This window comes from Pleurodeles waltl, chromosome 7 (assembly GCF_031143425.1).
Source record: "Pleurodeles waltl isolate 20211129_DDA chromosome 7, aPleWal1.hap1.20221129, whole genome shotgun sequence".
NCBI classification, from domain to species: Eukaryota; Metazoa; Chordata; class Amphibia; order Caudata; family Salamandridae; genus Pleurodeles; species Pleurodeles waltl.
This window is the reverse complement of record NC_090446.1, coordinates 803,568,750-803,594,070: the sequence shown is the minus strand read 5'-3', so window position 1 is coordinate 803,594,070 and position 25,321 is coordinate 803,568,750. Positions and strand designations below refer to the sequence as shown.

The window sequence follows — 25,321 nt, the reverse complement described above, 5'->3', positions numbered from 1 at the left end:
CAGATGAAACTAGTGGTCTTGCTCACTAAGGGTGCAGACTCCCTGGGGAATATCCAAACCCTTGTCTCTTTCCACTGGAGGTGGGTAAAATAACACTTTTGTCCAACTGCTGGGAAACATTCCACCGCTCCTAACAGCCTTTAGGGCAAGCTTCTACGCATCAAGAATCTCTCCAGCCAAAGCTCTTGGTTCGTCCAGTCCCTGCTCAAGGATGATGGTGCTACATATAAATAGCTCTTACCTTCCGAATGCCAAAGAATAGGTAAATCATGCTTATTTTGGTTTCATGTTTCCAAAGGTCAGGGAATAATTCTCTTTGTCCACCCCACCTTACCCTAGAACAGGAAGATAAAGGATTTAGGGGCCAGGGCATCTTAGCTTTCAAATAGCTGCCTTCGCTAGTCTTTTTTTGATAAATCACCTGCAGTAGTAAACCCTCAGATGTCCTTCCCTGCCTTACTAAAAAGGAGCCATATGAATTGCACAGTCACTCATTACCGCAATTTGCACTGGAAAATAGGGACGCAAGTGACAATAATTAGTTAAATGTTGGGACCCATTGAAAATCAAATACCTCATGGGAAATTGTGATGTCAGAAGACAACAAAGGAATACCACCATAGAAGGCGGCACCTGGTTTGCAGAGGACCTCCAGAGGCCCGAGAATTAAAGCTATTTCCAGACACCAAAATTATATACTACATTATGTTTCCCTTTACGCCATGGATGAGCATGTTATGTTGAGGTTTTCCTTTTCCTTAGAGTACATTTGAGTGATTGACTAATATTTTCATTTTGCAAGGGAAATAAGATGGTTGACTTATGCATTTTTCAGGGGTATTTAACCCAAAAACATTGTGTGATGTTTTGATATTCACAAACATTGGGAACATTCATCCAGTTGTTGTGCTGTTATACTTTTAAAATTTTTCACAATCTTAATAAACATCTAATGTATATATTCGCAGCCAATGTATACACAATTTTGCCTTTTACATTCTAAATAGCTGAATGAAAATGCACCCTTTTCACAAATGCACAAAATATTGCCATATGTCTGTGAACCCTGATGTCCTGATATAGTGACATATGTCTGTTTTTCTTATTCTCAAACAGAAACCTTTCAATTGGAAGTCCAATGTTATTTTTTTTTTTTAACTTACACTGGGGTCCCCTGTATTATTATTTGGTTGACTGAAGTGCCCCAATTTTGGATGAGTTCCAGATGTTTTAGCTGTTTTCAACTGGTTCATTGTACGTTTGTCAAATGGGGTCAAAGTTATGAGCAAGAACGTTCAGAGTGTGTCACCCTTAACTGCAAAGATGGAAGGCCACCTTTGTGTAATTTATTGCAATTCATTTTAGGCTTTCTTTTCACATCTATTATGTGAATTTGTTTTACATTGCTATGTGAGTGCATTGTTAATATTTTATATTTTCAACACTGATATACCTTTTATCTAATAGATACCTGTATAAATTGAGAGACCTTCATTTAGACTGCGAGAACTTCACTGAAGCTGCCTACACTCTTCTGCTACATACAAAACTCCTAAAGGTAAGAGGAATGGTCATTCTCCATTTTAGGAAAAAAATCCTAGAACTTCTTATATTTAAGAACTTTCACTCATTGAGAAGTGTGCCATCAAATGTGCAACATTTTTCTGACTACTTTTTTTTACTGTTCAGAGTTCCACTCACAAATATCTTTTGATGTTATGTACATTTATAATCCATTTCAGATGCAAAAGTGTTGTGTATGATAGTCTTTAGTTTTTTTTTTAGTTTGTTTGTAGCAGATGCAAACATCGTTTGCCTCATCTCCCTCACATAGATGAAGTGTGACTAGGGTAAGTTCAAAGCACCCTACATTGCTCAAGAGTAGACAGGTCTGTATCAGCAATGTGCCTTACTCAAGGTTGTAAACAGAAGAAATCAAACATCAGTTGTTATTGAATGCAGATGGTATGTAGTTTAGTGAAGTGGATAGTGCTGCACATCTACTTTGAAGATTAATGGGTCTTCATAAAGAAGTCAAAGGTACACTCATGAATTTCTTCTCATTAGTCTTGCTTTGGTGAAGCTCTAGGAAAACCTGTTGTATTCTTTTAGGAAATGGAGAAAATAATGCAACAAATCAATCTTCATTTTAGTAAAGTATTGGTGTGAGGGTCACCAATCTGATTACTACCAAGTCAATAAATTATATGAATAGTGCTTACAAGCACTATCCTTAGGACACAATGGCTATTGTGAGAGGTATTTTGTTCTAAGGTTTGTGATTAAACCCACATCACAGCCCACATATATAGTTCTCATCACCAGCACATCACGAAATCACCCCACAGACTGCAGTTCCCTTCCCTTCTTTCATGGTCCCACCAGACTAATTCCTTGGACCTCACCAATGAAAGTGCAGTATCCTACTCTCTTACGCATCATCTGAAAACTGTTGCAGATTGTCCAACAAAAAAGCTGATATTGCACGATAAAACCATGGATTATATGTGGGTCTTTATCAAATTCCTCATGCATAGGTGCATGAATCAAACTCAGTGGTGGATTTTCTTCTTACCTTCCTCCTGTCATGTTATTAATTTTGGGAGCATTACTCTGTAATGTTTTTTGTACATGTGAGGATGTAACAGAGTTAGATGACCTAGGTGCTACTAGATTGATTTGATTTTAAAGAAAGACCCATTCTTGACAAACTGATTCTAATTGAGGGATTAAAAGGAAAAAATATATTTTTGGGGGTCTTCATAGTCCTGTGTCGCTCTGGTTGGAGCCAGCGTGACCCTTTATGTGTTGTCTGGTTTGACTCCTGAGGCACACCACAGAAAAAAGCATAAATATTAACAAAAATCTGAGGTAGGAGACTGTGGGCAGTTTTCAGCTTGTGGGGATGCGGGAGTATTTTTGTTACGCCTTGATAGTAAATAATATATGAAGGATTTCCTGAGTGCCGGTCTCTTTGTAACACAAGGAGAGGACAGAAAATATTGTAGGTGCTGAAGGTGGTTTACCGGGATGTTATAGCTAGGTTTTGCATTTACTCACACAATACCATAGAAATTCAGCAGTTATAGGTATGGTTATCTCAAGCAACTATAACTCGCAACCCCACTATGCACAGTTTTCTCATCAATATTGTTACTGCAAATGTTACAGTGATATGATCAATGATGTTTTAAAAGGTGTCATGAGTGCTGTAATCTCTGGGGTAATTAGCAGTGCATGGGGAAGGGTGAAATTCATCTTTCATAGTTGGAGTTATTTCAAGTAACTGTAACTCGTGTCCTAAGGTAACTATAACTTCTGCCTTCGCCATGCACTGCTAAATATTCTATATGTTACATCACTTATGACATCTTCTATGACATCATTGATAATATCATTGAAACATTTGTAGTAAAATAATTAAGGAGAAAACTGTGCATGACAAGGGTGCGAGCTATAGTTACCTAAGGGAATGAGTTATAGTTAGTTAACCCTAACTATACGTGCTGAGTTTCTATGTTTTTGTGTGTACAAAATCTGAATCTGAACCTAAGTAAAATGTCTCTGTAACCTTTGTTTTTTTAGTGAATAAATATATATATATATACACACACATACATATATATATATATATATATATATATATATATATATATATACACATGTTTATAAGTATACATGAACATTGCTGTGATCAAGGCAATTTTCTTGCTGAAATGCTTTTTTAAAATTTTTATGTAAGAGTATGCCAGGATAAACTTTGCCAACTTTCCACCCGTACAATTTTTGATGGGAAGTTATTTATGGTTGTTGGAGTGCGCCGCACCTTTGTGGTGAAGAATAGGGATGTGGTATAAATCTATCTATCTATCTATCTATCTATCTATCTATCTATCTATCTATCTATCTATCTATCTATCTATCAATACAAACATATGTAAATACACATATATATATACACACACACCTATATATAAACACACATACATATATATGTGTTACGTTATAGTTAGATGTTGAAATGGGTTACAAACTAATGTCTAGAAACTAAAAGATATTGAAAATCCCCAGTTATAGTTCAGTATACAAACTATAACTTGCTCCCTTGCCATGCCCTGCTTATGACCTCACAAATGATTTAGTGCAATATGACATCATTGATTGCATCACTGATGGCCTCTCTAATTACATTATTGATGACATCACGGATGACATAATTCAAGCTACTACTCCAGAAACTACTCTATAAACTTCTGGTTAATTTTAGTATTTTAGAAAACAAAATAGGTAGTAAAGGATTCACATACATATACAGCATAAATTAACTACATGTATGCCCTATGTATCCATGGCGCAGTAGTAGAGACAAGTTTGGATCACTATTGTAAAAGTTATATGATGCAACGTTCAACTACCAGAAAACGTTTAAGTGCAAACAGCACTTAATTTAAAAAAAAGGTAAATACTGAGCACAAATAGTATAAGTTTGCAGATGTACATTACAAATTTGTTGAGGCCTAAATCAAAGTCCTGTTACCAAAATATACGAGGACAACTAAAGCTTATCCTATCAGTACATTATTCACCTCTGGATTTCTGTGCATATACTGACTTTATAGAGTGCTTACAACAATTTCTATATAAAATGTAACTTCAGTCAATCTGTAAGTTGCAGATATTTATTTCCAAACGTTCTGGGAAAATTCTGAGATAGTATACATAGTTGAAGAATGTATAATATATGGATGAATCACGTACAAGTGGTCCAAACTAACTGTGCTCATTTCATGAATATGTGATTACTATTTTTACCAATTACATCTTTTTACACCAGCTAATGTGTTAAATATATATACATATCAAACCGTGGCAGTTGCTGTTGTGTAGTTATAGTTAGGCCAGACTTTTCATTGCAAGAGCATTTTTCGCTTTGCTAATAACTTTGGAGCCATTTGATAAATTAGCACAAAACATGACCCCAGGCCCTTATGGATGAGTCCCAAATATTTACTTTTTTGGGCTCACCTGTCCTCCTGTTTTCTTTTGGAAAATTTTACAGCTCCAGCAGGATTCCTGCAGGATCCAGGGAAGCAACTCTGTGTGGTTTCACAGGACTGCCACAGGAGCAAAGTTGACCCATATGCTATAGCAGGGTGTCTATCTGTATACTTTGGACACAGGGCCTGGTCGCAGGCTATGCATGTGGTAATAAGATCTTACTTTACATTACAAAAACAAAGAAATTCTGTGAGAAAACCAAAATTTATAGTTATGTATGTGTTTTGCTTTCCTTATCTTCTGACCAAGCTGACAAAACTTCTCTGGAATGCACTTCTTAGTTTAAAGAAGACATTTATTATTATTACTTCACCACAAGGTTCCTGAAAAACAAGATTAGTAGGTTGGAAGCACACGTTTAAAAGTAGTCGCAGCAATGAAAGCAAAATATATCAAAGTACTTCTCAATTGCAATGTACACAGCAAATACATGTGATTATATTATAGCATAACTTCAAAGCAAAGAATAAAAGTCAAAATGTCATCACCGTAGGGCCTATCCCTGCTTGTCATCCTTCTCATGCCTGCAAGTTGATGACTCTTGTTCAACTGCGAGAGATTTTCCACCCAAACGGGAGGCCAGGCAGCTGATGTCCGCTCCATTACTGACGTCCTGGAAAATTTCCCTCGCTGCTGCCCAGGGACACTGTTAAAAAGCCTGGCCCCTTCATCTCAGAGTTGGGAAATAAACAAGCCATTGTAGATTGGCCAGATCTCCTAAGCCTCTCCTCTTCCCAAGGCTGAGTAGAAAGGAAAACACAAAATATACGGTCTCTTCTCACGTTAGGGTTCGTGTGAATTCAATTTGAAAAACACAGCTTGGTCTACCATGTGGAAAAACACAGCTCATCTGCAATATCTCAATTGCAATGTCTAACTCCACGTTAAAACCAATAGGCAGCTAACCTAAATACCAAATGTAATGTCTAATGCCATGTTAAAGCCAATAGGAAGCTAAGCTGAATACAGAATGTAATGTCTAATGCCACGTTAAAGCCAATAGGCAGCTAAACTGAATACAGAATGTAATGTGCTCCTGATGAACATTGAGCAACTAATACGCGCAGTGGTGAAACACAAAGTCATTGGTCAAACACAATTAATAGCATAACAGTATGGTAATAATATGTTGCTTAATGTTTAAAAAAACAAAGAAATTAACTGAAAAAATAAAGTTTATAGAGACATTATAGTTAGCTATGGTTATTTAATTCACCGTAAGAAATAACCATCGAAAGTTTGTTTACTATATTAACTATAATTTGGAGCCCCCACTATTCCCAGCTCATGACCTGACATATTCATGGCGCATGCGCAAGGTATAGTTAACTCAGTAAACAACAACTAGTGAATTTTTGTGACTTTTTTGTTTTAAAACAATAGTTTTTATTGTTTTAAAAGGCCAAATTATAAAGTCCATTTAACCTTATTGTAATATATGTGTGTGTGTAGACTATCATATCTTTTTTGTTTATGAAAATTTAGAACCATTACAATTAACAAAGCGAACTGGGTGCATGATGCAGCGTTAACTATAAGTATTCATGCTAAAAGAAGAAATCCAATGATTAAACAAAGAATAGCAATATCATATCCTCTAAAAATACACCACAGAGTTAAAAAGAAGTAAAATAGCAACAGAATTATCAATAGAAAGTAAATAAACAGTAAGATAAACAGTTTTTCCTCAAGTATTGCAGCAGGCTGTGTAATTAAAAAGTTAATTGGGGCAGACAATCAAAAGGTAATAGTGCAATGAATAATAAAGTAATAGTGCAACATCAAACAGCATAATAAAAATGTAAATCCTTAGAGCAGCCATTCTGCACATAAAGTCAATTTGGTTAACCTCAGGGATCCCCTCGGCTAGCAGCGACGAGGTAACCTCAAAAGGTAGTAGAGCATTGATTAATAAAGTGCTAGTACAACATCAAACAATAAAGAATGTAAATCCTTAGAGCATCATTCTACACACAAAGGCCCTCATTCTGACCTTGGCGGTCGGCGGAGAGGCGGCGGTCGGACCGCGAACAGACCGGCGGTCAGAAAAATGGCATTCTGACCGCGGCGGTCACCGCCGCGATCGACCGCCGCTTCCCCACTCCGACCGCCACGGCGGTCATGACCGCCGGGCTGGAGTTTGCGCACTCCGGCCCGGCGGTCGTCCCAAGACCGCCAACGGTATCATGACCCTGCCTACCGCCGCGGTTTCTGGCGGTCGGAAACCGCCATGCGAACCATGGCGGTAAGCACTATCGGGGCCAGGGAATTCCTTCCCTGGCACTGATAGGGGTCTCCCCCACCCCCCACTACCCACCCGAGTCCTCCCCCCACACCCTCCACCCCCCTGCCACCCCCCAGAGGTGGTACGAACCCCCTCCCCACCCCCACCCCGACATGCACATACATGCACCCCGACATGCACACACCCCCAACATGCACATATACACACCCCCTACACACACATACACAACGGGGACACATACCCACACACATACATGCAGACATGCGCACCTGCCGAACAGCACACATTACCCATAGACACAGCAGCACCCCCCGCCCGCATACACGCACTCACACACCCCCTCTACACACTCACACGCACACCCCCATGCACGCCCACATCACACAACACCCCCCCTCCCCCTCCCCTCACGGACGGTCAACTTACCTTGTGCGTTGGTCCTCCGGGAGGCGACGGGAGCCATGGGGAGGTGACCGCCAACAGAACACCGCCAACAGAAGACCGCCACACAGATATGTGGGTCGTAATTCTGTGGGCGGTGTTCTGCTGGCGTGGCGGTGGAGGTTGACCAGTCTCCACTTTTCCGCCGGCCGCCAGTGTGGCTGCTGGCGGTTTCCCGGCGGAACGCTCCCAGCGGTCGGAATGCGCACAGCGGCATACCGCCGCGGTCGGCGGTCTTCACCGCGGCGGTAACTCGGCGGTCTCGCGAAAAGACCGCCAAGGTCAGAATGAGGGCCAAAGTCACTTAAATAACCTCATGGGCCCACTCGGCTAGCTGCCACAGAGTTAGGCATAAATTGTCACTCAGAAAGTAGTGGTGGTGCAGTAATTAAATAAAGTGCTAGTGCTAGTGAATTGCCTCACTTAACCCAACATTAATGTAATGTATTATCTCATAATTGATCAGTAATCAACAAGGTAATGCTGATGACCTGATTACAAAAAGAAGTAAGCAAAAGCTATTGGCAGATAATTGACCAATGATTAACGGGTGTCTATGAGGCCACCGGCCTGGCCCCTAGCGATTGTACTTATAAGATGCAGTGAGAACATATTTTGTTCACAAAATGTTAAAAACTGTGTTATCTGGGTTTAAGGAGCCATTGATTCTCCGCTGGAATGTCTGTACTCCCTGACTGTTCCACTCTACTGCAGTCTAGTCCTGCGTTCATTCAGTGATGCTGGACAGAGGCATACAACATGTTTGAGGGATTCATCACTGCCAACACAGCCCCTTCATACAGGATCCTCACTTGAGCGCCGTCAGCTATCTAAATGTTTCATAAATGGCCACTCCCCTAGCCTGAGGCACATACATCTTGCCTTCAGCTTGATGGAATATGTGCAAGAAACATAATGCTGGGGTTGCTGGCTGGTAACTGCTCATAACTGCCCAGTTGTGACTGAGTTTTGCAGGTAAGGCTCTATCTGAATGAAATGACGGATAGAAAAGGCGGATAGAAAGGCGGATAGAATTTTCATACTCATTTTAAAGTTGAAGTCACAGAGGTCACTCATCCAAAGATCATCTGCATCCAACAATCACTTACATTCTTCAAATAAATTATGATGTGCTTTGCAAGAGCTGCTGCTGCTGATTTCGAACCATAGTAGTGCCTCTAAGCTGCCAACCCGGGCCCTCTGTAGTTTATGACACAGATTAAGGTAGGCACCAGCGCTGACAGCCCGTTGGTCTGGTAAGCCAAATTCAAGCCTAATCTGAGCAGCGGATGAGTACCTCAGGGGGTGCAATACTTGCTTATAAATTTTCACAATGAGTTTCATCAGTGAGCTATTGTCTACACCTAACAAGATTTCCCTGTCGTAAGATAAAGAAGGAGAAATCTTAGCCCTCATAACTTTTAATGATGGCAAGAGGCTTGGACCCAGTAGTAGCTTTGATGATTTTGACAGTGTCACCAATAGAGGCTGGGCTTTACCTTCGACCTCTTTCCTATGCTTCACGAAGGAGCCTCTGACTTTGTGGGAAACCTCTTAGTATTTATGGACTCGATCCACTGTGGTTTTATTACTGTTGTAGTAGAAGCCTCCACCTCTGTATTTTTTCCTGCCAAATATTATAACCTTTGTCTTCAGGTTCACCTTTAAATTATTAGTGACTGTATAAACGTGCAGCTGGTCAAGTAAGCATTGCGTCCCACTCTAATATGACTGAATAAGGCACGTTGCTGATACACACGTCACCTATTTTAGGAGGATGGCTATTGATGGTGTTGAGTAGCTATGGTAAATCTGATAAGAACAAATTAAACAACAAACACACCCCTGCTTTACTCCTCATAACATCAACATTTTGCTGGACAAGTGTGTACCTACCCTCAGCTTAATCCATACCCACAAGCCTGTATGTATCATCCATCCAGAAGATTCTGGGTATTCCCCAACTCTGTAATTTGGACCAGAGGGCTCCCCTTGGAACTCGGTCAAATGCTGGCCTGAAATTGACACAACAGCAGTACATCAACGTTTTTGAGACATTTACTTTATCCATCAGGACAGTTATGGCCATTAAATTGGATAAAGTGCCTTATTTTGCTGTAACCCATGTTTGTTTGAAAGGGGCTAGCTGCTCTTGTTCTGCCCAAAGCTGTAGGTCTTCCAGGAGCAGACTGGCATAGTACTTTGCCTCATTATCCAGAAGAGCTATTAATCTTTAGCTATTTGGGTCAGCTCTGGAGCCTCCTTTATGGATTGGTTGTATTATAGCACTACACCTTGTGTCAGGAATCAACAAGCCTTCAGGCAATGGTAGAAGAGACTAGTAAAATACCCAGCCCAAAAAGGAATATTATGTTTATAGAGAGCCTTACATAGGCCATTTAGTCCTGGGGCCCATCCGATCTTCTACGAGTTGTGAGAGAAGCCAAATACCAATCATCAGGGTTAGAAAAGGCCAAGCTTTGAGGTGGGGGGGTGTAAGCAACAATTTTCACACTATTGCCCTTATGGCTATCTTTCTCTTCTGTGGCCTGAAAATGCTTAGTTAGAAAGGAGGCCCACTATTATGGGTTCTCTTATGATTTTTGATCATAGATGATTTAGAGGTGACACTACTCTGTGTTGGCAGACAAGATAGATTGGAGGAATTTTATAAGAAGCTGGAGATACAATTCATCCATTCTGTGATCTGAAAAGCACTATGAGGATGATTTCCCACTAAGGACTCTTTGCATACGGCCATAATTTCACCACTAACTGAACTGTTCCATTGAAGTTGTCTGAGATTCTCTGTGCAGGTTCCACAGTGTGTCACCTGTGCCTGTGAGTGTTACAGCAGGTAGAATGACAGTGTAATGACCTGTGAATTATGGTCACTCTCATCCTGTTAAGAGATTTGAAAAGACTCTACAAGGGATACATTTCAGCATTGCAGATTATATAGTCATGGTAGGAGCTGGTTTTCCCATCATATCTTGTCCATTTGGGCGGCACATCTTGTGGGAAGAAGCCATTTAATATTATATAACCCACGCAGCTGAACTGCAAGACCATATATTTGCCTAGGGTGCTGTGTGGGCATTTACTTGGCTTAACCTGATCACTGACATTCCAGGCGTCCCTCTGATTGGAATCCTCATGGCCATCAGTAAAATACTGAATTAGATTTGTATTAAAATCCCCAGTAATTAAATATGCTGCTTGTGGGTAATCTCTTGCAAGAGAGCAAGATAAAGTTTCCTCCTTTACATTGGGGCTGATGCATACATTAGTCAATAAAATAATTTGATGAGATATCAGATTAGTGATCTTAATCCCTGACAGCCAGTTCTCCTCAAATGACAGCATCTCTACACTCCCTTTTATCTTGACTGAAGTATGAATAGATAGCCCACCTTTAGATCTGCCATACTTGTGCTTTCTGGAAGCTTGAATCCAGTGCTCGATGTAACCTATTATTGGATAGCGTATCTCTGCCCAGATCTCCTGCAGGGCTATAATTTCATGTGTCTTTAAAAATGCAGGGACATCTATCAGCTGGAGTTTCTGTGTAAGACCACTAATGTTCCAGGAGCAGAAGGAGAGTGGTGGCAGCTTGGAGCAGGTCGATACATGAAGATTGGTTCAGTCAGAGCTTCTACTGGATAGCACTGTGGGCAACCAGTCCGAATCTCCTCATATGATATGCAAACTTTGTTCCCTTTGTTCACTATACTTTGGGGAAACGCAGCCACAAGCACTTTATCAGGATTGAGAATAGCTTCCTTCTACCAGGTTCTAGCTGGCCTGATGATTTTGCCAGCACTGTGGGATGACCTGTACCTCTAAACGGACTAATCTGGATGCCTATTGTATTGAATAACTCTGATCTGGATAATATTGCCTGGACAATGGTTGTTGAGGCGAATGTTGCTCATGTGGATGCGAAGGGTTGATACCCTTTTGGGGGGAGGAACAAATTGCTATAGTGTCATTTGATTCCAAGCTACTCAGTTCCAGGATAGACTTTAACAGCCTGAGAATATCCCCTTTATTTAAAATACTGTGGGGGCCTTGTGAGTGATACTGAGGGCTTACTGTTAGAATTTGGCAGGGCCGTCTCTTGATTTGGAACTTGACTTGATCCCTCAATCCTGCTAGACTGCTGCTCAGCCCTGTGTGACTCCGCCATTGTGCCTTGGTGGCATGCTTCCCAGAATCAATGCTGCAGGTTTGCCATTTGAAGCTTCTCCTCTACTTGGGAAGACAAGGACACCTGGTCCTTTGTTATTGTTATTCTAATGGTGTCCATCGATTCATGTCTTCTCCAACAATTTTGATGGAATCATATTGATTAGAGTAGATATCACAGGTGGTCAAATTTGTGCAGCCTGTTCTTCCTAAACAGACCTGGTTGGTGCAGCAACTCTTCTCACACCTTGACTTAGAAGTGGTTAAGGCGGCCCTTCACTACTCCACTCAGTGATAGCAAGTTTATGTGTCTTGACTTCAGTTTGGGCTCCTGTGTGACTGTGGGGATGGCCAGGCGCAGCCTCTTGGTGGGTTTCCAATTGTTCAGGAACAAGAAGCTTTTGTGCAGTGTTTAAAGCTGATTTTATTCAGGGTGAGGGCTGAAGGGGGCTGCAGTCTGCCCCATTTGAGGGAGTAAGAGATTGCTTATCTTGTTCACTGCTTCCACAGCCTTTTCTTTTCCCTCTTATAAAGGGGTCACAGAGATGGAGGGCTTACTATTGGTATTTTGCTCACAGCAGACTTGCTCCCTGTTGGACCTGGCCCTTTTACAGGGTCATTCCCCAGACTTTTTGCCTTTTGCCTCCTTATTTTTCTGACCTTTGTTGGCTGATGTTATGACTCTGAGCACTTTTTCACTGCTAACCGGTGCGAAAGTGCATGTGCTCTCCCTTGTAAAATTGGTATGATTAGCTTATACCTAATTGGGATATTTAATTTAACTATAAGTCCCTTGTAAAGTGGTATCCCTATACCCAGGGCCTGTAAATTAAATGCTTCTAGTGGGCCTGAAGCGCTGCTTTTGCCACCCACCGAACTAGCCTCTCAAACCTATCTCAGGCCTGCTACTGCAGGGCCTGTGTGCGCAATTTTCTGCCACAGGTACCTGGCATCTAAATTTACTTTCCAGGCCCAGAACTCCCCTTTTACTACATGTAAGTCACCCCTAAGGTACACCCTAACTAGCCCTTTGGGCAGGGTGCCATGTATGTAGAAGGCAGGACATGTGCCAGGTTCCGTGGCCTGTCCTGGTAGTGACAAACAGCCTAACTTGGTGTCTCACTTCTGTGAGTGCTGCCTTCTCTTAGGATTACATTAAAAATCCCCTGCCTTATGTGTAAAGGGTATTGTCTGATTTAAAAGGGGTAGCATAGGCATGTTTGGTATGGTTATAATGGTGGTAAGAAATGCTGCTTACTGGAGTAAGGTATTTTTTATTACTATTACAGAAATGCCACTTCTAGAAATTGAACACTTCTCTGCGCTTATGACTCTGATGTTTTTGCAGCTTGACTCCTGTCCATGTCTGGGCAGACTGACAGTTGGGGCTTTGTGCATACCTTTCAGACAGCATGTACACAGGGAGGGTGGAGGTGTCACAGAGGTGCATCTACATGTTGTATGGTCTTCTGGGGCTGAGAGAAAGGAGAAGCAGGGCACACCTGCATTTGTAAAGGCTATGCCCTGGCCTCGCACAATAGGGTCATTTACCCCCCACTGATGTTTGGAGCCTGTGCTGGAGGAGAGAAGGGGCACTCCCAGAACCAGTTGGAACTAGTTGGAACCCCCTCTCCTCCTCAGTGTAAGAAACACTGCAAACTGAGTATAAGTACAGGGGAATTTTCCCCACATTTTGGACATTCATGGGACTCCAGAACATTCCTGGAACTGGACGGAAGGCTGCTGAGAGGACTCACCAGGGACCGCCATGGACTGCTGCTGTTGTGCTGACCTGTGACCCACAGGAGGAACTGCCACTTCTTGCAACTACTTTTGTGCTGGCTTGTAGCTGGGTTCGCCAGCCCTGTGCTCCTTCTTCATTTCTGTCCCCAGGGGCAGGGTGCCATCGCCCCGGACCTCTGCCACGAGGGGTGCTGCTTGTAACAGGAAAGCGCCTAGAAGAGTGCTTCCTTGGGCCCCCTTGCGCATCCTGCGCACTTGCCAGGGAAAAAGGAATCACCACCGTAGCCCGGGATCCAAGCGTTGCCTCGCGTGCTTTTTAAAGCACTTTCTGTGCTGCCCGTATCACCGCTGCAGCCCGGGACACCAGTGTTGCCTTGCGCGCTTTTTAAAGCGCTTTCTGTGCTGCCCGAATCACTGCAGCAGCTCGCATGCACATTTCATTTTTGGAGCGCACTGCCTAGTGCCCCAGGGCACCAAAAGGAGGAAAAGAGGAGCGAGTGCGGTCCAGAAGGCACCGTCCTTGGTGCATGCTCACCAGAAACAGAGAGGAAGCCGGGAGAGCGGCTCACGCACTGTGCCAGGTGCGGCGGCCCTCCAGAGCAGGAGGAAAGCTTCATCAGAGGCCCCTGCTCCAGCGTATCTTCACTCTGACAGTCGCCCCAAAGATGAGGGCAACTGTCTCTACAATGCAGGGCATGGGGAGCGGAAAGGGACCGTCCCTCTCCCTTAGGAGCCACATTTGGCCCCCGTTAAGCTCATAGGAGCGCAAGGGGCTCCTACCATGATCTTTCAGGAGTGCCTTGTTCTGCAAAATAAGATACTTTTGGGGATACTGGGAGGTAGTATGCTCCAGGGTTATTTTGCCTAAGGATATATATATATATATATATATATATATATATATATCATGTCTTGCATATGTAATAATGTTCCTTTATGGGTATGTATGAGATATTTATGACAAGTACACATATTTCTTTATTGTAATTCCTGGCTACTGTTTATGTTGCAGAATCCTGTGTACTTACGTGTTCCATTGTGACAACTGCTTATTCTTGCAGAGAATTAGTAACTTGTGTAACTTTTTGACAACTGCTAAGGTAGCAGGGTATTACTTACGTGTAATGTTTGGTCTAATTATGTTTTGTGCAATACAGTTTATTTTTACATAGTTCAAAGTTGTGTTTACTTTGTGGTGTATATTTTGTGTCACTTGTTTTGTGTATGTCTTGCAAACGCTTTACCCATTGCCTCTGGGTTAGGCCTGACTGCTCGTGCCAAGCTACCTAGGGGGTGAGCAGGGATTACCTTGGACGTGTGACTCCCTTACCCTGTCTAGAGTGGGTGGGTTCTGCCTGGCTTAGGTACATACCCTAGCCACTCAGAAACCCCATTTCTTACACTCCCTAATGGAGAGGCCTCTGCCACAGGGGCTGATGCTGCCAGTTACCCTAGCAGAACACAGTGAGATGGTTGAGGGGACTGCTGATCACTCCAAGACCTTGGCCCCTTGGGCCGGCCCCTTGGGCCATAATATCATCTGTTGCCTGGATACTGAGAGTCGATTGACGGACTTCGTTTTTATAAACTGGGGGTTGAATTAAAGACTTTGGGGCTGATTCTAACCCCGGCGGTCTTCGACCGCCGGGGCGAGGGTCGGCGGTGCCCCGCAGGGCATTCTGACCGCGGCGCTTTGGCCGCGGTCAGAAAGGGTAAACCGGCGGTCTCCCGCCGGTTTACCGCTGCCCTCAGAATCCCCCATGGCGGCGCAGCTTGCTGCGCCGCCATGGGGGATTCTGACACCCCCTACCGCCATCCTGTTCCTGGCGGTTCGCCCGCCAGGAACAGGATGGCGGTAGGGGGTGCAGCGGGGCCCCTGGGGGCCCCTGCCGTGCCCATGCCAATGGCATGGGCACGGCAGGGGCCCCCATAAGAGGGCCCCGCAAAGTATTTCAGTGTCTGCCTTGCAGACACTGAAATACGCGACGGGTGCCACTGCACCCGTCGCACCTTCCCACTCCGCCGGCTCGATTACGAGCCGGCATCCTCGTGGGAAGGGAGTTTTTCCCTGGGCTGGCGGGCGGTCTTTTGGAGACCGCCCGCCAGCCCAGGGAAAAACTCATTATACCCTCCGCGGTCTTCTGACTGCGGAGCGGTATAATGGGGGCGGTGATCAGAATCACCCCCTTTCTGCCACTCAGGGGCCTGTTGGATAGCTGTACCTGTCACTTGTGGGCTCAGACCTGTACCCCCATATATTCTTTTGATGTCAATCAATTCTGAATTAGGAAATGTCGGGAGCCAAGATAAACTTTAAATTATAGGAGAACAGCAGCAGACTAATTGCACCAGGTCTGTCTTGAATTGCACTCTCATAATCAACTCTTTTAAGTTATCCAATTTACTATTAATTCCGACAGTAAAATGGTCAATCAATTCAGAAGCTCTACTTGCATGTCTAATTTGTCTGAGTGATAATGTAAAACTCAGACCGTGGATTGCAGGGTTTGAAGGAGTTGACGCCAAATTGTGCCAGGGGGGCTGTTGTTATGTTGGGGGCAGGACTATTTTGCTGATCTAAGCATCTAATGGGATCCATGCGGAAGAAGGACAGGTCCAAAAGAGACTGATCAATCAGACCCCTGCCTTCAGGTTCGTTAGCAAGATTTTCTGTGATGTCCAGGAGAATAGATTTCACATGTAAAAGCAATATTATATCTCCAGTTGGTGCTCAGCTCCATTGGTAGAGATGTTTTTGATGACTAACAATGATCTATTCTCACCATAGATGCCCAGCTCTCCTTGGCAGTGCAAATCCTTTAGTGGGAACGTTACATCCAACAGAGTTGGCAAGGAATCAACTGATATAACTATTAATGAAACGTTATGATGGAATATATTTGTCCGGCAAGTATGCCGCGCATCTGGCTGTTGATTGGGAACCAATGTTGTCAGAGATGCTTCTTTTATACCAAAGGTTTGATTTTTGCTACGTTGATCTCCTGCAGTGGACTGCTGTTGAGACCAAACTTGCCCCAGGGTAGCCGGAGCGGATGTGTCAACTTGTGGAATGTGAATGATGAGGGTCTCCCCCTGCATGCTCTGGCGGTAGCTGGAGCGGATGTACCATATTGTGGAATGTGAATAATGCCGGTATGCCCACCTGCATGCTCTGAGGTGGGTCGCTTGAAAGAGACATTGGGGGTCATTATGACCCCAGTGGGTGGTGATAATGTGGCAGTAGTACCGCCAAGAGGCTGGTGGTGCTTACCGCCACGTTATGAAATTGGCGAGTTGGCTTCAATGTACCACTCTGACCGCCATGGCGGTAGCAGCCGCCGGGCTGGAGATAACTATCTCCAGCCCGGCGGCTGCCAATGTTCCTCCCGTGGGATTATGACCCCGCCCACCTCCATGGTTTTCGTGTTGTTCGTAACACCACAAAAACCATGGCAGTAGTCCCTATTAGTGACAGAGAAATCCTTCCCTGTCACTGATAGGAGGCCCCCCCCTCTCCAAACATCCCCCACCCCCACCGCTACCTCTCCAAACACGCTCCCACCCCCACCCCCACCCCTACATCCACACCCCCATTCATACACTCATTCACACATACATATACGCATGTATACATCCAATCACACACACATCTGCACACACTTCACAACAAACACACAGACACGCATTACGATTACTATACACACACATACTCACACTTCCATACATTCACGCACGCAATCAACACTCAACACACACCCGCAATCAACACACATATGCATGCACACACCCCCACACACACAACACCCCACTCCTCCCTCCCCTTTCAGAGACCCGACTTACCTGGATCCAGGGGGTCTTCCGGCAGGAGACGGGACGGGGTGTTGCTACCACCAACAGCGCCCACCAGCAGAACATCTCCAGGCTGTATTATTTGTCATAATATGGCTGGCGGCGGTCTACTGGTGTGGCGCTGCAGGTGTAGCAGCGCCACCTTAGTGCCATCCGCCAGTATGCCCACAGCTGGATTTCTGCCCTTCTTGTGGTGGAAATCTGGCTGCGGTCATAATATGGTGGATGGCTCTGTAGCCGTAGCGATGGTCTTTGGTGACCATCACTGCAGCGAGAGGTGGTTTTTACCGCTACGATTATAATGAAGGCCATTGTCTTTTTCTGCTGCTGCAGCTAAAGTCTTGCCAGCCGTGTCAGTGACAGAAATATTTTTTTTAAAGAAGCGTAATCCTGCAAGGGCCTGAGGAGCCGACTACATTGCTGTTTTGCAGCATGACTGGTGAACAATGACCGCAGGGTGTTGTCACCAGAACCATGCTTTTGGTTTTTGTAATGGATGTCTCCAAAGAGGATGGTGATGAAAGAATATATGAGGGGCATTGATGATTAAGGCTTGCAGTTGGGAGGCAGGGAGCTTAATGCAGCCCTTCTTGTTCCTCCTACTTCGCTTCAATGTCTCTTTCCTTGTTCTGCCCCACCTCATGGCTCCTTGGTAGTGACCTCCTTGGTAGTAACCTGGTTCCTGGAAACTGGAACTATAGAGCTGCCTCGCCTACCCCCAACAAGTGCTCCCACAGCACTGGGGGAGGGGCACCAGCACACTATCTCTTATGGGCTTGAAGAGTATATGGCTCTGGGACTGTAGCATACTATGATGAGGGACTGTTGCGCTGCTAGTTCAAGGACCATGTTTTCGTGGGGTGGTTGTGGGCAGCACTGTTGCGTAGCACAAATGTTGTATGGTGCAAGCTGCACCAACCTAATGCCAGCTGCCTCTGTGCCAATCAGGGGCGTGGCGCTGCCCTATGGTTTTGCCTTGGCATGCACCCCCACACTTCCGCCTCCACTCAATAAGATGGACACCTGCAGCTGTTCGTGCTCTTGTTAGACATGTCCACCTGATCCTGCTCTCGGCTCTACTACTGATCCAATGATACGGGGACAGGGGCAAAAGCACGCTGGTTGGCACCACCTCACTCTTCAGGATGGTCACCCTCCTTCACAATCCTCCTTGTGTGTTTCAAGGGGAAGGGGCAGCGGCGTTAATGGCATTGATGGCGCTCGTAATGGTGATGATAACTAGTGGTGGCGTATAAGGGTGAAGCACAATGGATCTGATGCTGGTGGGGCAGGCGGGGCTGACGATTCTAGCCAAAGCGTCAAGTCAAAAGTCAGAAGGGCCAGTGACAGGGTCAGCAACAGAGCAGATGGCACAAGAGTTAGCACAGTGTAACGGCTCAAGCCGCGATGACAGGCGCCAAGCCTAAAGCAGCGATGACAGTTCCAGCAGCCGTGGGGAGGAGAAAGGCAAGAGAAAGGCGGGGAAAGGAAAAAGGAGGAAACGCCGCCCTTAATCCTGCAACCATAACAAGTACCAATTCTGGACGCTGCCACACCACTGCTCTGCTTCTCTGGCCTCAGACCTCTGACTCCATTCACCTGACTTATGGACTCAAACTCCTCCCACACATCATACGTATTGTGTCTTTCGTAAAGCTAGCCCTCTACTTGACCGGCATTAAAGAAGGAACAGCATCACTGCGTGAAGACCTTGCGGTACCTCTGACTGGTCTTTTATTAGCTTCTTATTGGTTCTCTCGATGTCCTCCTGCTTCCCCTTTCGCAGACCGCCTCTATCACTCTAGTCACTGAGTCCCACTCTTTAGTCTGCTTTAGTGTGTTTGTATATATTTATTACCAACTGGCGATCGCCAGTAGGTAGTTATATTTAGGACATAGGGACTGATTACAACTTTGGAGGAGGTGTTAATCCGTCGCAAAAGAGACGGTAAAGTGACAGATATACCACCAGCCGTATTACGAGTCCATTATATCCTAATATGGCTGGTGGTATATCCGTCACATTTGGGACGGATTAACACCTCCTCCAAAGTTGTAATCAGGCCCATAGTTTCCATTAAAAAACAAGTGTTTTTTTTGTTTTTTCTATAACGTTGGCTCTGTTTGATAAATCTTTGCGAAATTTTTTAATTAGTAAGCCACTCATCTCAGCTGCTGCCTTGAAAGTTTTGAGGTGATTTGTCAAGTGGGGAGTAAGAAAAAGGTGGGGTCCCAAAACGTGTTTTTCCCATACATTTTCCTGTAGACATTTTAGACACAACTACAGCCCGAACCACTGGACATAGTTACACAAAAGCTAGCTCTTGGTCCAGAAAGAATGCTTTTTGTTATATGATGTAAATTCATTCAGTAGTTTTGGAGTTATTAAAGGAAAAATACATTTGTATATCTAGGGATCTTATGCTGAGATTTGATTGCCTGCCAACACTTCAACCAGGAAGTGTTGGTAGCTATTTGGGGACTCAGACTCCACAGAATTCCCCCAAAAAAATTTAAAAAAGAAAAGTGGGCAGGGTAGGGATACCCTGACACCCTAGCTCTGGAGCAGGGGTCATTTAAAAAAAACAATTGAAAATCATGGAGGATCCGCACATTTGGTGAAAAATAAAAACAAGTGCATGAGTTTAGCCTATGGATGAGCCAGGTCCCGAGAGCATGCAGGAGAAGAAAAACAGTATGGGGGTGCACAGGGCCACCTTCCTAAGGCTGTTTTGAGCCCCAGCGATCACTCCTTCTCTTGACCTTTATAACATATCGGAGGGGGGCCACGTAGACCCCTCTCGATGGGCTGTTTGAGCCCCGGTGACCACCACCTCCCCGGGTGCCAGGCAGACTCTCCAGGTCCTGGGGACACTACCTTCCTTGGGCTTGAAGTTAAAATAGAAGTGGAAGTAGGGACACACAGGCCCCTCCGGGGCTATATACAGCCCCAGGGACCACTGCCTCCCTGGGGACGGCCCATGCAAACTAAAGGAGGGGGCCCCCCTACAGCCATTAATGCCACTGGGGAACACCATTCTCCAGGGCTTCCTCCCTATCTCCCAAGGTACCCACTCTCAGGAGCTGGCAGTTTGCTGTCACTTGACGTTTGTTTTGGTAGCTCCCGCCAAGCAAGAAAAAATTGTAGGTTAACTTCCAGTGGACAGGATAACTGCTCTTGCTCACTGGGAGTGGACTTCCCATCTGTTTTTCTGTTTTTCTTCCACTGTTAAACAGATGAAAGGATTTCTCCTGCACACAGGGAGCTGAATTTTTGGAAGGCATGCGGAAGCAATGGTGGCTCCCGCTAGAGGTGGGAAACCTGCAGCAACCACAGGATCATTCTGGTCCCCCCTCGCACCCAGATGCAGAGAAATATGAGCACATCTCCACCAAAGAAGTGCTTACTACATATAATTAAGAGGAAGAGCCCTTGTTGGGTGGAGGTTAAACTCTTTGAGGTCTTGTCATCTTCACAACACATGGATTCATGTTATCATAGATTTTCCTAAGTAGATGCTGGAGAAACTTTCACATTGCAAAATTACAGACACAAGGTCACTGGAAGAATTACCTTGGCGTCCTTTATACAGCAATGGTGTTGAATATTCACTATACATTTACTCAACAATGTAGCAGCTCCTGGGGCCAAATCCAATTAAAAATGGGAGAAGGCATGATGCGCCCCTCCCTGAGCCTTCTTGGGCCTTGGAGAACCAATTCCCAGAGTTCAAATTTAATGAAAAAGGGAAGGGAACATGTGCCTCCTCCCTGAGCCACATTCAGCCTCAGGATCTACATTCTCGGGCTGAGTTAAATTAAATTAATAAGGGGAGGGGTGTGCACAGCTCCCCTCCCTGAGGCTAATTAGACCCAGGGGAACCCATCCCCTGAGGAAGAATGAAAATAAAATGGGAGGATGGTACGTGACCTATCCTCCCCAAGCCTTTATATGCCCTGGGGTCCCCAGAGCCATACTTTTTTTAAAACCATGGTGGCTACCATTTTATAAAATATATATGTGGAGAGGATCGTCGGTAGGGCCCTCCACCACCCCATATAGGGCCCCAGTGAACCTATCCCTTGAGGCCCGGCATAATTAAAAAGGAGGACCCTCCTCCCTGAGATGGAATGTGCATTAAAGGAGAGGGGCCCACTCCCGAGCCTAATTTGACCCTAGGAACCCCATCTACTATGGGATGCCTCAGTAATAGGTGGGTGCCCCAGTACCCAACCAGAACAGGAGCAATCGGATGTTCTGTTTCCATGACCGCACTACAAGTTTGCTCCCAGCTGGCTGCAACATTTTTAAATGCTCCCACCAGGCGGGAGAAAATTAACATTTCCCTACCTGCATTAGGGCAGGCAGGGAAACTACTGTGTCCCAGGGTGGGCTCTTAGATCGTCGAATCGGGCCACATGCCTCCCTTTCATTATTAAATGCACTGGGCCCCAGGGGAGAGGGTCAAAGTTTTTTTCAATTTTTGCCCCAGGGTCCATGAAGATGCCCTTCATGGGGCCTATTGGGGCAGGGTATCCATATCCTGTCTTCTAAGACCACTTTAAAAAAAATTCAGGACAGGTGACTAGATCCCCAAGTAGTGAAATGGCTGCCAGCAAAATGTTTCTCGTGGTGCTGGTAGCCTATCAATGTGCTCCCATCCACAGGAGTCTGACTCCTGCTGGAGATAGATGGCCCAAGGGAAAAAGGCTCTCTGGGCCAACCAGACTGCTCTATTTTTTAATTGGAGCTCCTGCACGACTCTTGCTGGAGTCCCTAGGGCCTAACAGTCCAGGTATTCAAATATTTTAAACCTTATTTCCTCAAAAACTATTGAATGGATTTACTGCAAATCACAAAAGCACAATCTGTGGATTAAGATCTAGCTTGCTGACAAATTCTGTGTAATTCCATTCAGCAGTGTTTGAAGTAGAGCTTCTTAAAGATGTTTATGAAAAATACATAAGACTATTGTGTGTTAGGACCCTGCTTTGTTCTTTGTCCCGCTTGACGGATCACCCCAAAACTTCCCTATCACAAACAAAGCATAAAAGCACATTTTTGGAACGTTCCATGGAGATTCATCAAACGGTGCCAAATGCGTTGCAACACAAAACAAGTAGTTTCTAAGGGAACTCTGACCTAATTAAAAAAAAAAAAAAACTTTTTTTAAAATAATAATAATAATAATAATTTATATATATATATATATGTGTATATATATATATATATATATTTTTTTATTTTATTTATATATATACTTATTGTGACAATGTGACTCTTTTTGTTTACTAATGCTCTTGGTTTTCAAACTTTGCACACTTGGGCAATGCTGCCCAGGCCCTAGTGAATGAGCTGTGGCAACTCATTCTCAAATACCGGACAAGACGCCATTACCCGGATACTTCGATTCCTGCCTGCCTGAAATCTCCCACTGGATGAAAACCATCTGTCTAAAGCACTGACAAAACTGAATTTGTGACCTTCGGGAACAGCACATCACTTTGGTACTCTTTCTAGAGGCCAACAAAGCTAAGACCAAACCCCACAAACAAGAACTTTGGGATCATCATCAATAGTAAACTCTACATGATCATCCACGGCAATTCTGTCACTGCCTCATGCTTCTATACACTGAACATGGTGAGAAAGATTTTCAAATGCCTCCCAATCAGCACCATTAAAACCATCATGCATGCCCTGGTCATAAGTAACTGGACTGCGGGAACTCTCTATGCCTGAATCAACAGACATTTCACCAGAAAGCACCAGAAAAGAAAAACGCAGTGGCCACAATTCACCTCAACCCCCTACGCTGCTCTCACATCATACCATACCTGAAGGAGCACCACAGTCTCCCACTTCACAGACAAGCACAATTCAAAATCATTGCCCACATTTTCGAGGTACTATATAACACTGGCCCTGCATACCTCAACCAACACATCTGCTGTCACAAAACTTCCAGACTCCTCCACTGGTCCAAACTCCTACTTGTGCACACTGCTGGAATACAGAAAACAGGATCTGGCAGTCCAGGCTTCTCCTACATCACTGCTAAGATTTTGAGGGACCTGCAACTACACATAGGAGCTTCCTCCACATTTTTTAATTCCACAAGAAGCCGAAGACCTGTCTTTTTTAGAAGTCCCATTAGGCCCTAGGTGTGCCTAGACTCACACCTGCTAAGGGCCAGAATGCCCTCCCAAGTGATAGTATGCTGTACAAATCTGCATAACATAACTATGGAATATTTAGCTTCCCATATCGCCATAGAATATGGTGCAGGTAAGAAACCAATGACATAGAAATGTTCAATGTCGCTTGTGGGCAGTTGCACATGGTTTGCCCTTTTAGTAGACTCACAGCGGGAATACCTACTCTAGTCTGTCTTTGTAGGCTGACTCGTGAAGCATTTAAAGCTGCTGGCAGACCTTTAAATAGCCCTTTTTGGTGTGAAAGAGCCCTGCTTTTATCAGTTACATGTCATCCCTAAATCGTCCTTTTTGCCAAGAGGTAGGTAGCCTAATATTTAAAAGTGGTACATGCAAGAATTTAATTTAATGTTAAAAAATTCAAAGTTCTGAATAAAATCATAACTATTTCTGGTTTGGGACAAGCGATTGGAATAGCTCAAACATTATTGTCAATGTTTGTAAAAATTCAATTGAGAGGTGAAGTTGGATCTTGAATAAATATTGGCGAAAAGTGACTTTTAAAAAATTAGACCTTATCTGCCTGAAATTAAAGTTGGATAACTGGCATTAGCCTGTGTAAGGAAATGCCTCCTTGGCATGGTTACCCCGTAACCTTTTGCCTTTGCTGATGCTAAGTTTTGATTTGAAGTGTGATGGGACCCTGCTAACCAGGCCCCAGCACCAGTGTTCTTTCCCTAAACTGTACCTTTGTCTCCTCAATTGGCACAACTGTGGCACTCAGGTAAGTCCCTTGTAACTGGTACCCCTGGTGCCAAGGGCCCTGATGCAAGGAAAGGTCTCTAAGGGCTGCAGCATGTCTTATGCCACCCTGGGGACCCCTCACTCAGCACATGCACACTGCCTCACAGCTTGTGTTTGCTGATGGGGAGAAAAAGACTAAGTCAACATGGCCCTCCCCTCAGAGTGCCATGCCAACCTCACAGTGCCTGTGGCATAGGTAAGTCACCCCTCTCGCAGGCATTGCAGCCCTAAGGCAGGGTGCACTATGAAGAACCAGAACCTTATGGGCCTGGCGGCGCAGGGTACGCCTGAAATCTCCTTGGATTCACCTGCCTCAACTAACAGAGACACGGGACACTCTGTCAGGCGTAAAAGATCAGATTTTATTAGCTGCAGCTAGTACAGTTGTCCAAGAAGTACACAAGGTATGTTCTCAGGAGACTGCCACTTTACTTTGTGGCGCACAATCTTATATACCGTATAAAAACCATTTATTAACTACATACACTCCCAGAACACATAGAAAGGAGCCAGTAAGAATAATGTAAAGATAGAACAGAGCCAATAGAAATGTCGGAAAAACAAGACAGCACCAATAGAAGGAATTGGAAAACAAAGTATCAAGTGACTTAAGGTTGCCTCCCCTCCAGCTGTGTTTGTCACCCCTCCCTTGAACTAATTCATTAACCGATCCACAACGAAGTTGCATGTGGTGTGATAAGTTTGTGTGCGTTTGGAGGACAGTTGTGAAATGAGAGAATACTAGCAAAGGACAGCGAAGGCCAGACGATAAGATAAGATCGGCGGAGAATAGTGTGAGCCTACAGATAGTTGAAACAAGGATTAGAAAACCAGACA

The 25,321-nt window shown here is 44.4% G+C and overlaps 1 protein-coding gene across 1 annotated transcript in view; it reads left to right on the top strand.

Annotated features, from left to right (window-relative positions):
- DOCK2 (dedicator of cytokinesis 2) overlaps positions 1 to 25,321 on the top strand; it is a 2,133,690-nt gene that overhangs the window by 1,893,521 nt on the left and 214,848 nt on the right. The window contains exon 37 of the mRNA XM_069199340.1: positions 1,468 to 1,558. Within this exon, the coding sequence (XP_069055441.1) occupies positions 1,468 to 1,558 (91 nt within the window). The remainder of the gene's footprint in view (positions 1 to 1,467; positions 1,559 to 25,321) is intronic.